Source organism: Tachysurus vachellii, chromosome 12, assembly GCF_030014155.1.
Source record: "Tachysurus vachellii isolate PV-2020 chromosome 12, HZAU_Pvac_v1, whole genome shotgun sequence".
Lineage (NCBI taxonomy): Eukaryota > Metazoa > Chordata > Actinopteri > Siluriformes > Bagridae > Tachysurus > Tachysurus vachellii.
Genome location: NC_083471.1, coordinates 18774017 through 18788486, shown reverse-complemented (window position 1 = coordinate 18788486; position 14470 = coordinate 18774017). Strand labels below are relative to the sequence as shown.

At 40.6% G+C, this 14470-nt stretch overlaps 1 protein-coding gene across 4 annotated transcripts in view; it reads right to left on the bottom strand.

The window, feature by feature from the left end:
• rhobtb4 (Rho related BTB domain containing 4) overlaps positions 1-13465 on the bottom strand; it is a 38137-nt gene extending 24672 nt beyond the window's left edge. For 2 of the 4 annotated variants that reach the window (XM_060882557.1, XM_060882553.1), the window contains exon 1: positions 780-1119. Coding sequence is in view for 1 of the 4 variants with exons in the window: in XM_060882553.1 (XP_060738536.1) it covers positions 780-808 (29 nt within the window). In the remaining 3 variants the exon portion in view is untranslated. Of the gene's footprint in view, positions 1-779; positions 1120-12283; positions 12394-12779; positions 13060-13329 lie in introns of those variants that run through there. The other 2 variants (XM_060882556.1, XM_060882558.1) reach the window with 2 other exon arrangements.
• Positions 13466-14470: the final 1005 nt, after the last annotated feature.

Here is a 14470-nt window from a genome sequence, read left to right as displayed (position 1 = left end):
AATGTAAGGACACTTTAATACTAAATAACAGTGCTGTCAGTGTACACAACATTCCCCAACATTTCTAAGTCTTCAACTAAGATTGTGTATAAATTGCATATTTCTGTTTATTGGGTCTGAACATTAAATAAGTAGACTGGAGAAAAGAATCTGGGATTGTGTTCCAGTTGCTAAAAAAAATATATAAAAGCCAACACAGTTTTGTATTCCGGAAGAAAACTGATTTCCTGCGATTACATCAGGTGAAGAGATGCTGAGAAGCTTCTGTGCGGCCATTGACAAGCAGCCCATTCATATTTTCATGCATTTCTCTTCATTGACTTTTTTTTTTCATGTATTTCATTAAGAAAGGCAAATCAAGAGAGTGCTTTTGTAATGAGAAATGTTTGGTTTTGGAGATAACATTGTAACTAAGCTCGTGCATGTGTAGGAAGGGGGTGTAAATGGGTCTTTACAAGTAAGCCGCAAAGATCTTGTGCAAAAAAAAAAAAAAGAAAAGAAAAAGAAAAAAGATGCAGCAGAGCGGAGCCAAGCCCATGCGCCTTAACGCGACCGGACAAAGGAAAACAAACCCAGATGTTCTACCAGTGAGGCGCAGCACAAACTGCAGATATGCTGCTGTGACAGCTGCAATTCCACCCAAATAGCCGCAGCTTTGAATTGCAATACTGAGTGTAACGGTGCTGCAGAGTGATCTGGATTCTACTAAGCTAATTCCTGCTGTCTTCAAGTCGTGCATGTGACTCACTTCTCCTACAAAACCTGACACAGCTCCCTACCTTCCAACGCTTCCAGAATTGACCCACATGCCAGGCCGGGCGCTGGAGGTCTAAAGAAAATAAAGGCGAAATGAGATGCTGTAAGTTGTGAAGAGAGCGCATTCGCTCGAGCCTGTCACAAAGGAAGCATCTTCGCTCGCGTCTCTGCTGAGCCGAAAAGAAGTTTCCCGGATGCTCCAAACTCGCCTGGGACTCTGCTGACTCTTCCGCTTTCTCATACAGCTCGTTACAAGCGCGTTTGGACCTGTCGTGTTTGCTGTGTAGGGGGTCGCGCTTAAATGTTATTGTTTCTACAGTTGATTCCGCTCACAACACACGCCCCTCTCGCCCTGCGTCACGCCGACTCAACTGAACCCCGAATCAACTGCGTAAGACAAACGGAAGCCAATCAGATGCGCAGCCCCGCCCCAAACCGGAGTATATCTCTGGCTCTATTAACCCGCGGCGTTCCGCAGCGCGTGCATACGTACACACACACACACACACACACACACACACACACACTCAAACACACAAACACACAAACAGCATAATCTCAAAACATCCAGACACACACAGACACTCAAACAGCATAATCTCTAAACACACACACACACACACTCAAACACACGCATGCACACACACAGACACTCAAACACACACGCAATCACACACACAAACAGCATAATCTCAAAACACACACACAGAAACACACTCAAACACACACACACACACACACACACACACACAGCATAATCTCAAAACACCCAGACGCTCAAACACACACTCAAACACACACACAAACAGCATACTCTCAAAACAGCCAGATGCTCAAACACACACACACACAAACACACACACACAAACAGCATAATCTCAAAACACGCAGGCACACACGCAAACAGCACAATATCAAAACACATACAATCACACACACACACACACACACACACAATAAGATTATAAAACACAGGTCTGTGTTGCTCTGTATTATAATCACGTCAACTTTCAGTTTTCACGTCAACAGAAGGTGTTAAATGAAAAGGAGGTCTGAAAATCATCAGTATCAGAAAAAAGTCTCTGCCTGTCTTAACTCTGAACTCTGTCTTTTCACATGAAACTTTTACACAGTCAATGACTCACAAACCGATTTCATGTTAATGAAAAAAGAACATGCAATACATGTGCAACGAATAATTGAATTTATTTGGTAAACTTTGTGACAAGAAAAAGTATTGCTAATTTTTTTTAAAAGATATGTCACAAAACATTCATTCATTTTCTACCGCTTATCCAAACTATCTCGGGTCACAGGGAGCCTCAAGCATCAAGGCAGGATACACCCTGGACGGAGTGCCAACCCATCGCAGAGCACACACACACTCTCATTCACTCACACAATCACACACTAGGGACAATTTTCCAGAGATGCCAATCAACCTACCATGCATGTCTTTGGAACGGGGGAGGAAACCAGAGTACCCGGAGGAAACCCCAGAGGCACGGGAAAAACATGCAAACATGCACACACACAAGGCGGAGGCAGGAATCGAATGTCCAACCCTGGATGTGTGAGGCGAACGTGCTAACCACTAAGCCCCCGTGCCCTCTGTGTCACAAAACAGAATGAAGTTAAAAGTAGGAACGCCAAAGAAACGCTTTGATATATCAAAGTTTTTCTCATCATTTACCAGACACCCTTATCCAGAGTGAATAACATTTTATTTATACAACAGAGCAATTGAGGGTTAAGGGCCTTGGACAGGGGCCCAGCAGTGGCAACTTGGCAGACCTGGGATTTGAACTTATGACCTTCCAATCAGAAGTCCAACACCTTTACCACTAGGCTACCTACATCGCATCCCGCGTCCCACAACCCACATCTCACTCCTGGTTGTATAACAAAGCATCATTAACAAAACAGCTTAAAATAGAGGCCAGGGATACTCCAGGACCAAACAACTGCATGCATTAAGGCAGAATTAGCAATAATCTAAGGTAGGAGTGTAGATTGGATCATAAAACAGTATTAATTAAACAGTTCATTTCGAGTTCCAATATTTACAATAACAGCATTGATACATTTCAATGACTGGATCAAACGCTATACAGATGAAGCTTCATTAGAACTTTTTTGGGATGGAGCAAACAAATATTTTGCTATCTTTTTGCCTAAATTGTGAGTTACTTAATAATAATTTCTTGTGTTGTATACCAACTATCAGCACAGCTGCTATCAGCACACTCATCCTGCAGCCTTATTCTGAATCACAGCCATGTTGATATTCTCCTGTGTGTGGAATATTAATTAAATATAGACCATGAACGTAAAATTGCTTCTTGCCAAGGTCTTTGCAATAATCTGTCAAATAATTTTCAAATAAAATTAATTAATTTCCTCCAGGTAATTAGCTACAGTTCAGACAAGTTTAACAAGCTTTTGTAGTTCTATCTAGTCATTAAGCACAGATTAAGAACACTGACCTCTACTGGTCGACTGGAATATTTCTAAACTGAATTCAAAACAACTTTGATCTGTTCCACTCTACACATTACATCAACTCTTATTTGTATATCAGTGTAACCGCTTTAAATAAAAACAGCGTTTTAGAAAATCCCCATGCTCAGTAGTCCTACTGTGAGGCTGTGAACATGCATGAGGTCATAGCCCGTAGAGTAACAGCGGTGTCAGTCACAAGCTTGAGCAAGTCGTACGCCTCCTGTTCCCACACTTCTGTCAATGCAGACCTTTTCACCATCCGTCTGAAGCCCAGCTGGACACTAGACGGCAGAGCAGTGCCCAGTGCAGCAGCAGAGCCTGAGAAAGTGATGCCCTCTTGGCCTCTTTGGCATGTCCAGAGAGAGAGAGAGAGTGGGAGAAGTGGACTGAGTGGCCAAAACAGAGAGTGCATTGGGCATGCTTATGAAAATGGACATGAGAATCTAGGGCTGTCTATAAAAAGTAGTTCAGTCGTGTTGTATTTGGTGTAATGTATGTCACACAGTTTAAATAGGCCATCCAAACTGTGGCAGGCAGAGAGACAGAGAGGCAAATTAGTCAGCCAGCTTCCTCTGAATGGATGAGTGGTAAGCCTGGGAAGTATTACAGAATGTCTGCTGGATCAGTTTGTGTCTATATGTGGTGGGCAAACATAGTCCTAGACAGACAGCTGAAACATCTGGAAAACATCCCTCTAAACCATATACTCCTACTCACATACTGTAGGCTATACGGGACAACACTAGAAAGACAGCTCCTAATTTGTATTTTTATTCTGATTGTTATTCTGTATGACCTTGCACAAGGTTACAAGTTTGAGACAGCAGAGATGTACAAGAGGAAATTGTAAGGAATGAAACAGGGTGTACTGTTATAGAAAAATAATCAAGGGGTGGTTTGATATGACCCATCGTAAAGTAGAAGTTAGGAATTTATATTAATAGCATTTATGGAATTGTTTATTTCAGTACAAAACATTCCTTTGCCAACTACTTTAAACATGCTTTTTAAACATTGGTTGCTAGATCTCATGTTGCGGAACAGATATTGTTATCACTTATGTTAATAAGTGATTGTTAATCCCTCATCTTTCACTATTTTGGAGTGAATGTTACAGCAAAACCAGGAAGCAAGAAGTCCTTTGCTCTGTGCTGACATGAGAGATTCCTTCTAAAAATGTTACATAAATGTCTCCTTAGAAAATGGTTCACCACATCAATGGTTATACTCTTTTCGGAGTAATGGTTAAAAATCAATACAATTTGAAGAGTGGGGGTTAATAAAGTACAAGTGTTAATTGCAGTGTGGTTTTAATTATGGGATAATATAATTTAACTGGTTTAGTTTGGTTTTATTTAAAATAAATAATATTTGGTTATAAAAAACACACCCCATTTTTGATACACCCATCCTCTGGTATTTATTACAGCCACAAACACACACACACACACACACACACACACACACACACACACACACACACACACACACACACACACACACACTTAACATCCCTCCACTGCAGACTCCCCAGGCACTAAAGGGGTAGGCAGGCTGACAGCAGGGTTGTGAGCTAAATCGGGCAAAGGAGACAGCAGACATTTAGGGCACCACAGCTGTACTGAGCCACTCGTATGTCCCCAATTCACAAACTGTAAACTAGCCTTAAACTGTCACATGCTTCACACCTACTCCTTCTCTAACGCTCCTCACTAAGTTTTCAGCCATTCTGTCTGGAAGCTCATCCTCGATACAGTGGTCACGGTGCATCATAGCTCTACTGAGGTGATGCATGTTTTAATTGTTGTCCTCTAAACATGAGATAAACAGCCATCTTTCCCACTATTTCAGGAGTTACAGGGAAGGTAATGTGGTATCAAAGGATGGCATAGTATGTGTGCGGTTTGTGAGTACACACACTGTAGAGAGACTGTAGAGAGAAAGAGTGACAGTAGAGGGTGTGAAAGAACAAGGCAGAGACAGCAGAAAAGACGGAGGCTGAAAAACTAAGGTGGCCCACACAGGAAACGTGAAGGAGGAACAAAGAAACTGTAGAGATAAACAGGGGAGCGGCAGGGAGAGAGAAAGCAATAAAAATAGTGGCAAAGGCATGAGATGAACAGAACTCTACTTTGCTTGTTTTCTCTATATTATCTCATCTTGGCAGGGACAGGTCACAGCATCTTATCTATGCAGCATTTCAAGTGCTCCAAGTATGTTAGCACTGCAAATACAAACCTGTTATATCATGTGTGATCTACATACTGCTCTTATTTAAGTATGGACATCAGCCTGAAACATTATAGGATGTGTTTTTCCTCAAAACAGTGTAAACTGTATGACTATTATATTATTACTCGATGAACTTCCACTAAATAAATTGTGTATTGTAAAATGTTCATTTTGGTTATGTTGAATGTGAAAGATTTGTAGATTCAAAGCTGTTACGTCACTTAGGCAGTGTGGGAAGCCATGTGCAGTTTGCATCATTATTTTCCCTGAACGCTTTTCTGAGCCGTGTGCTGCTGGACTGGGTCTTGGTGGTGAAGTGGGGCAGATGTTTGCTGAAAAGTGCTATTGGCTTGGGTGACATGTTGCAGGTGCTTGTGAGCACTGTCAGCACACAGCAAAACACAAACACACGTACCCACATTCAGATAACGCTGGCATTTAAAAAATCTGCCTCACTCTCTTTAATGCATGCACTTGAATTCACATGCACATACAGTAGTTCCTGCCAGCATACATACTCAGTCGCCATATCTTGACCGCAGTTCCCTGTTCTTAAGAGCAGGAGATCATGATAATGGAGAACGAATCCTGCTGTTACCCCTAAAGCATTGTCTTCCCTGAGCTCCAATACTAATAAACAAAACCTGTTTTACTTCCAGCCTCGCATAATCCCACTTTGATTCATTGCTTCAGAGGCTAAGCAAAGAATTATGCTAGGTTATTGAGGTAGAGCAGGGTCAGCAGATGCTCCTCACTCTTCAGTAGCTTAAAGCTTTTATGATGTGGATGGAAATGGAATGAAACTGACAGAGTGGCAGGAAAGGCTGGAGATTCAGGGGTCATCCGGGTTTATTGGACGTCTGAAAATTAACCTTCGACTTGCAGTTGTCATCTTACTAGTGTTCCTATTTAAACATTGGACAAAACACCAAACACCAGAGATAAGATACTAGACTTAACTGTAAAACTCTGGTCTAATCTGTTATACAGTTTTTTGTTGATCATTTTAACCATCATAAACAAGACACTGAATTAAATCTAATGACGTCAGAATTCCTATCTGTGTTTGCTTTACCGCAATCAGCTTTTTTATAGCAGGTCAGCTTTTCTACTTTATGTTTGTACCTATGAGGGGAATGGAAAGATACAGAGGCACATGCACATTAGCTAATATTCTCAGCTGGACATTTCACAGAGGTTAAACATGAGGTTCTTTAACCCACCCGCTCAAGTGAAGAGGCTAATCTCATTAAGTCTTCACCCAGCTGCTCCAGCGCCAAGGCTTAATCACAGGACTGCGCTATGGTTGAGTACCTGAACATCTGATTTACAGTGCCAGCCTCTTTAAGGCTTAGGGCTAATTTGTCTGTGGATGAGCTGAGTTCAGATACAGTGCATATGTACAAATATAATACTAGTCTGATCTTTCATAATGAAGAAGCCAGTGGAAACAACATAAAGCAAATGGAAACATAATATTAAAGGTACTTGCTTTATGTTGCAAATACACACAGCATACTTTATATTGCAGAAACACAGAGCATTCAATTGCATGATCATTTATTCCCCATTTAAAATGCTTTCCTTGTTCAAACTTGTGCATAACACACCAGCAGGATTCACAGAACAATAAATACACATTCAGATGTACCTGGTTTAAGCTGTTCAATCCAAAAAACTGTAATCAAAAAAACAAAAGCAGAGAATCCTACAAATCCTGAATTAGCATTTGAACTCTGTATTTTACAGCCAGGCTTTGTTAATGAGTGTCGTGAGGAGCAGGACAGGGTGCTGTTACCAGGCATTTGCACTTGTGTGCTAGTTGCAGGAATGTTGGAATCTACTTGAGCTGTCAGAGTTTTGGATAAATCTTCACAAACCCTCACACGTTGATGGGTAAACACCTCAGGCTGGAAGAGCCAACTGAATTAGCACAGAGAGCAGATATAGGAACAAAGGAAAAGTTTGAGTCTGTAATTTAAACATGTCAAATTTGAGTTTCATTTACAGATGGTGTTTCTCTTTACTTCATAATCACCAGCATGTGGAATATAATCCTAATGAACACTAATTAGGACACACCTAATGCAACATATCTTGCATTCCTATGTTATGCAAAGAAAAAATATGAAGAGACAGGGAGTGGAGAAGGTATACAGAAGGGGTGGATTGAACAAACAGGTTCATCAAATACAAGGCTTTGCCAGGGTAAACACCTCATGAGCTCAAGCTGCAGTCACAGCACGCCAAGCTGGGATCAGGCGGTCCACCTCTGGGGGAGCAGAGGAATGCCGCAGGGCTGTACACAAGGCCCACATTAATTCTACCCTGCATGCAGCTTGGAACCACAGTCAGAGAGAGAGAAAGAGAGAGAGAGAAAGAAAGAGAGAGAGAGAGAGAGAGAGAGAGAGAGAGAGAGAGAGAGAGAGAGAGAATATACACCTCACTTTAACAAAGACATTCTTTATGTCAATTCCATTACTGAGATGCACTTATAGCCCATAGAACTGTCATCGTAGCGTAGGCTGGGGGTTAGAGCAGAAAAAAAAGTGAGAAAGCTAGCTAAAGAGAAGAAGGCTACTGTTTCTTTTCTACATCTGTGTCTCGTTCCCTCCGTTATTGACACTGTTGCTCCCTTTGTCTGTACTTTTCTCCCGTTTTCTCTCTTTCTGAGAATTTCTGTGTTTCTGACACTATCTCTCTTGGGACATGGGCTTTCAATGCAAACAGGAAGGGGCTTTTTGACTGTGTGACAGTGGACTGTTGACTGGGTGATGATGTAACACTTATGGAATGCATGCTTACAATGTGTAAATGTGGAGTATGAACATCTAATAAAGCACAGAATAACATGGATAATAATATGCATGTAATAATATGTATGTGCATGTATCCAGCTACAACTAGCACAAAAACAGTAGACCATAGGGTAAGCACACACAACCAGACACATCCTGCCTTGTGCCCTGAAGAACATTTCTGAAAAGCAATGGAAAAATCTATACTGTTGTTAGCTACATGCTCATCACCAATAGGCACCAAGCAGCCATCAGTGATGGAAAAAAGTACACTGACACGAGGGATTATGTGTGCTATATAAAAACAGTCGTCTCTTTTTATACATCATGTGCAGATAAATTACTGTAGAGTGGATATCTAGCTTTATATTTATTAAGTTATCCTATCATAGATTTGTTTCGGTTTATTTAGTCATAACTTTCAACACATCATTTATGAGAGTTGGCTAAAGTGACCTTGCCTACATTTAAAGTGCTGAGAAAAACAATTCCAGAGAACAGGAGTCTGAGTCTATTACTGTCAGAGACTCGTTGTAAGTGGACGGATCTTGACTTGAGATGAAGATTAAAAAAACATCCATCTTACAATTCTAACTATTATGTCTTGACTTTATCTGAATCATGGTATTGCATTGTACTGCTGTTGATTACTGTTTGCTGTCTTGTCTATACTTTATACCTGTACTGACCAATGCTTACAACAACAAAACACTGTAACGCACAATGCAAAATGCATTTTACTGTAAGCATTAGAAATGTTCTGTGCCTTGTTTTGATGGCATGTTTCTGAAAAGGGTTGTGATGGCAGCCTCCCAGTTTCAACTGTTTAGATGTATTAAACAAATGCCACTCTAGCAACTCCCAGCTTGAAGCAGCCAGCCAAGAAACAATTGATCAAGCAAAACATAACCTGTGGATCAGGGTTTGCAAGTATAATCATATCTGTGCATTTTGTTTTGTAGACAAATGAGCTCTGTATTATGCAGTTCCAGAAAAGACATGTCTATTCAGTTGCATTTTAATTCCATTACAATCGTCTAACACTGAATGATGACTCCATGGGTGTCTTGCATTGCAGACAGCAAGAAAACAAATGTGTTTTTGTACCATACACATGTGATTGGCAAACTAATTTTAATCTTTGAGAAAGATGTTAATATAGTTACTGTCTTTCGCTTAGGCAGCATAACTGAGCAAAACATCTGGGCTTCAAGTATAGAAAGAAAAGGCCCAAAAATGTATTTATACTTTTTGCTACTTGAAATGTTCTGCACTCCACAACCCCACCCCCCACACTCATATGAACACATACAAGGTGTTAATGGGGCTGCTTAATTCTGTTTTAATAAGTCCCACACCTTCTCAAGACAGCTTTATGAAAACTTATTAAAAGTCAGACAAAAAATTATGCACTCAACTTCAACATCTTGAGATGCAACAATGACACAAGCACTGTTTTACCAAAATCACAACAGAGAAATTTTGTGGCCCTTCATTGAAGATGTTGTCTTCACTCCTAGTGTTGCTTTTGGATCTGATCCCTCTCACTCCCACTGACTTTACATAAGCTCTGTAAGCCCAAAACTTGATCTCTGGATACTTGATCTCTGTCTACTCCCTGAAAGTGTCTCGCAAGCTGCCCTTCCATGCTGTGTTTCTGGGTCAGTATCATCTACCCGTATGTATGAGAAGTAGAAGTTGGAGTAAGTAGAACATCTGGACTTGGACAATGATACCCAGAGGTTTTCATAAAAAGTTGTGCAGCATTTTTTGCTACAAAGTCCATTCATTGTCTTTCCCATGTGTGAGTGAGTGGGTGAGAATGAGAGTGAGTGAGTGAATAGATAATGCTTATGTTCAAACTTGTATCTCAATTATTGGAATTGATGAGTCATTATTCATCAGTTGATTCATGCATCAGTTGATTTATACTGGTCAGGGTGCAGCCAGAGCATACACTTGGTGTAGGCTGGGAAGACTATACATACACACACTTACATAGTGAGAATATGACTAGCTAACTAATTAGTTTTCTATGTTTAGGGATTACAGGGAGTGCAGTGATCACTGTGTTTGTGCAGAAAGACATTTATTTCCATCTTTATTTCCATTCAAATATTAATTCACCTAGCCTTTTCTTATTGTTGCCACAATGTGGTAAAGTGTTACAGTATTATTTTTATATCTCCAAAATGGTACTGAGTAGTGTTGGCATCCAATCAAGCAAATTTGCCTGGGAATGTAATGCAAAAATTGAGCACTCACTGGAGCTGACAAGCTTGCTTCTTTGAAGCAACTGACCTGATTAACTGGTTCAGGTGTGTGCGATCAACGATGGAAATCAATTGTAAACTGTGTAGCCCTCGATGAAAAGTCAAGTACAACAGTACTGTAGTTCATAAACACACCACAATGCAGTGCCCTTGTGTTTTCTGAGTGCTGATCCTGTTGAGGATGGGATAGCTTTGTTTGCTGGAATTAAACTCTAAAAAAATGAGAAATTAAACAACAATAATCTTTAAAGACAGAGTTGCAAAAAACAAGTTGGGTGATTTTTAAGAAGTCATGTTTAAAAGAAGCACAAGGACAAAAAGAAACAGATAGATGAAACAGATTTTAGAATTGATAGTGAGCGCTACCTTGATGCGGTACTAAGTATCAGTTCTAACATCTGTTTCTCCAATCTGAGCTCCTTTGTATTTCTTTTTGTCCTTGTGCTTCTTTTACACATGACATCTTAAAAATCACACAACTTGTTTTTTGTTGATTGTTATTCAATTTCTCTTTCTCTTTCAAGATCAGCACTCAGAATCTATTCCTCTTTCAATTCCTCTCTTCCTTTCCCACTATCTCTTTATCGCTCTTATGTCACCCTATTACCCATGGTGCCCTGGCACCAGTTCTTTGCACATGGACTCGTCTTTCTTTCAAAAACAACTTTGGGTGCAGCCAAGAGAAAAAAAACATTGGACATTGTTTTTCTCTTTTTAATTGCCTTGCTCTGGTGCAGATGAATATCATGTGCTTTTTGTTGTTGTTGTTTTTTGTTTTTTTTTAGGGTGGAGGGGTGGGGGTGGTGGGATCGTTCATTTTTTCCTGTGTGCAGATGAACATGCAACATATGTTCCAAGGCAGAAAGGCAGCTTACAGTATGCATACTTCCAGGCGTTTCTAAGCATATTTCTACACCACCTTGCATGTCTGTGTATGTTTTTTAAGCCAAATGGGAATTGCCTTGATTTAGATGGCATGTTGCCCTGTTAGGCAGACAGGAATGCAGATATCGGTCACCCTACCCCCACTTCCCTAAGAGCAGAATGAAGTTTAAGGGGAGAGAGATATTGCTCAAGACGCAGAGCCCCAGAGTCTTATAAGGTTCCCAGCTGTGCTGAGCTGGCCAGCTCCTCTGTGCTTGAGAAGCCTGGAATGTTAGGAGTGTGAGCTCTCTAGAAAGCTCAAGTCACCAACAACAATGTCACTGAAAAAAGGAGACACAATGGAGGTGGCAGGAAGCACACAAGGAAAGTACTGCCTCACCGAGGCAAAGAAGCTTTCTCATCCATCAAAGCTTGCTAAGCTTGCTCCTGAACTGACAGGATAGACTTCTGGCCAGGAACACTCAGTGTGATTAATTTACATTTTAGATATGTAAATAAACAGCAAAAAATAATTTCTATTATAAATCAAATTTTCCTATGATGAATACTAAAAAAGCATTTTAATGCAATACTCAGAAATATATGATTGGGAAAAAAAGGACAGTGAAGAAAAATCAAGTGGAAACTGGGCCCAGAATAGTGTTTATGCAGCTGTGTTAGTTACCGAAAAAGAAAAATAGCCTATAGCCTAACTTTAGAGAGTGTACAAATCTGCCCAAGCTTGAAGAATTTGCCACCAACAGAATATAAACAGTGAAACCCTAATGTGTACCTCTAATGTAATTTAACAAGTAAAATTGTATATAAATTGAATCCAAGAAAGGCTGATAAACTTACTTAAATTGCTCTTAGAGTCGCAGTCCAAACTGAATACAAGTCCCAGGTTGGATGTTCTGCAGTGTATCAGACTTCGACAAACAACGAAACAGACAGTAGATACTGGGAAGCTTAACTTCTTTACTCTCAGATGACACACCCACAGTTGGTACACTTTACCAGACACACACAGCATACATTACACAGCATATGCAACACACACACACACACACACACACACACACACACACACACACACACACACTTACGCACGGACGCGCACAGATACCTTAACCACTGAGAAACAACGCGCTTTGTGCATTGGCATAAATTCAAAAACACAATAACAACCCCAAACAATTTTAGTTCTAAGGTTTAAATCTATGCACCGGATCCACGTGTGCGCTCGAATAGGAGAAGCCGCGCTGGCAACTAGAATAGAAACTTGGGCAGAAGTCAAACTACATTCGGTTTCTTTCTCTTTCTCACCCTGAAGCAAAACTTACCAAAGACTTACCTTCAGTGCAAAGCTCTCAGTTAGGAGGAATTGATGATGCTTATGATGCTTGATCTATTTCTCCATCAAAGCCAAGAAAGGAATTTCTTTAAGACTCTTTCGAGTCAGAAGCAACTTGCTGAAAATCCTAAAAAAAAACCCCGATGCAACGTTACAGCGGATGCACAAAAAGAACGTCTTGTTGCGTTGCGTTGTGATGTGTTGCGTTGCGTTGCGTTGTGTTGTTGTCTCTGGTGCTGATGCGAGCTGCCTCGGCCACCCTGGAGTTGTTGTTACTGTGCTTTCAAAACAAATTTTATAAAGTTAGTACCCCAAACTTCCTTGCATGCACAGACAACTGAATTGTGATCAGAATTTAAGTTCTTATATTGGAAATAATTTCCAATCTAAAAATAGTTCTTTCCACTGTATTCGGGTATGATGTGCTGTTTAAATGCAAGTTACTATTTAGAATTTTTCCTAACTTTTGACAGGTTGCATTACTCATTATCTCACTACAGGCCTATAGTGAGGCAGTATGTAAAGTTCGGACAGCAGCTTTTACACTCACCGAGTCGCGTGCAGCTCCGCGTCTGGGATGCTGTCTCGACCCTCTCGCGCTCATGTCAACGCTTCGCCCGAACACGTCAGCGGATATCAGACAGCGCTGTGACGTCGGACGCGCTTGCGACCCTCTGACACACCCACTCATTCATAAAGAATCGAGCAGCGGTGTTACTGCAGCTCCTCCAGATCGCACGGTGACTGTTGCGTGCTCGTGCAGCAGGAAATCTGCCCCCAAAAAAACTAACAAAACAAACAGAGAGAGAGAGAGAGAGAGAGAGAGAGAGAGAGAGAGAGAGAGAGAGAGAGAGAGAGAGAGAGAGAGAGAGCACAACAGACAAAGCCAGCATGTAACATGGGGGATGCACTAAGCATGCCATAATTACAAATGTACATTTGATCTAGATCACCACTGGGTCTGTGATGAACCACTTTCCCCATTAGGGCTGTTTTCAGATAGAATTCTTTTTAAATGGACCATTCTCAGTACAATATGGCCTAAAAGAAAACTAACTGCAAATGGCCTTTTCATGTCCAAAATACAGCTGGACTCAAAAGGGGACTTGATTATCTTTCTGGAAATCTTCTTGGGATTTGATTATCTTTCTTTACGCCATGACCTCATCACCATAGTTTAAAGGTGAATATGGTCTAACAATGAATAGTGTCATTAAATAAGGGTTGTTGTTTTTTTACGATGCTACAATTCCATATCATTGTTCCAGTCACTGACACAATACTATTATTAGAGTCTACCGTGGCTCTGTTGGTTCATTTGTCATATTGCTACCTAGCACGGCTGACCTTGTTGTTGGACGACACCTGGAAAACCATTTGAGTGACAGAAAACTGGATTTATGTATGTAGAGTAATTGTCAAGTTGTGAAACAGACTGACATCATATTGTTATCGCAATGCAAGCATATAGTGGACCACAAAACAAACTGCAAAGGCTGTCATGTGCTTCCTCCAAGATAAGTAAATAAATACAATGGCATTTTCTGAACTGCTGCTCATGCTACATTACAGGGCAGAATAATACACTCAGAGAAAAAGCTTATACACACATGAGCTCACAAATACCATTGATTGTCTACTATGACTGTGATTGAAATGGGGGGAAAAAAATCATTAATTTTGACATAATC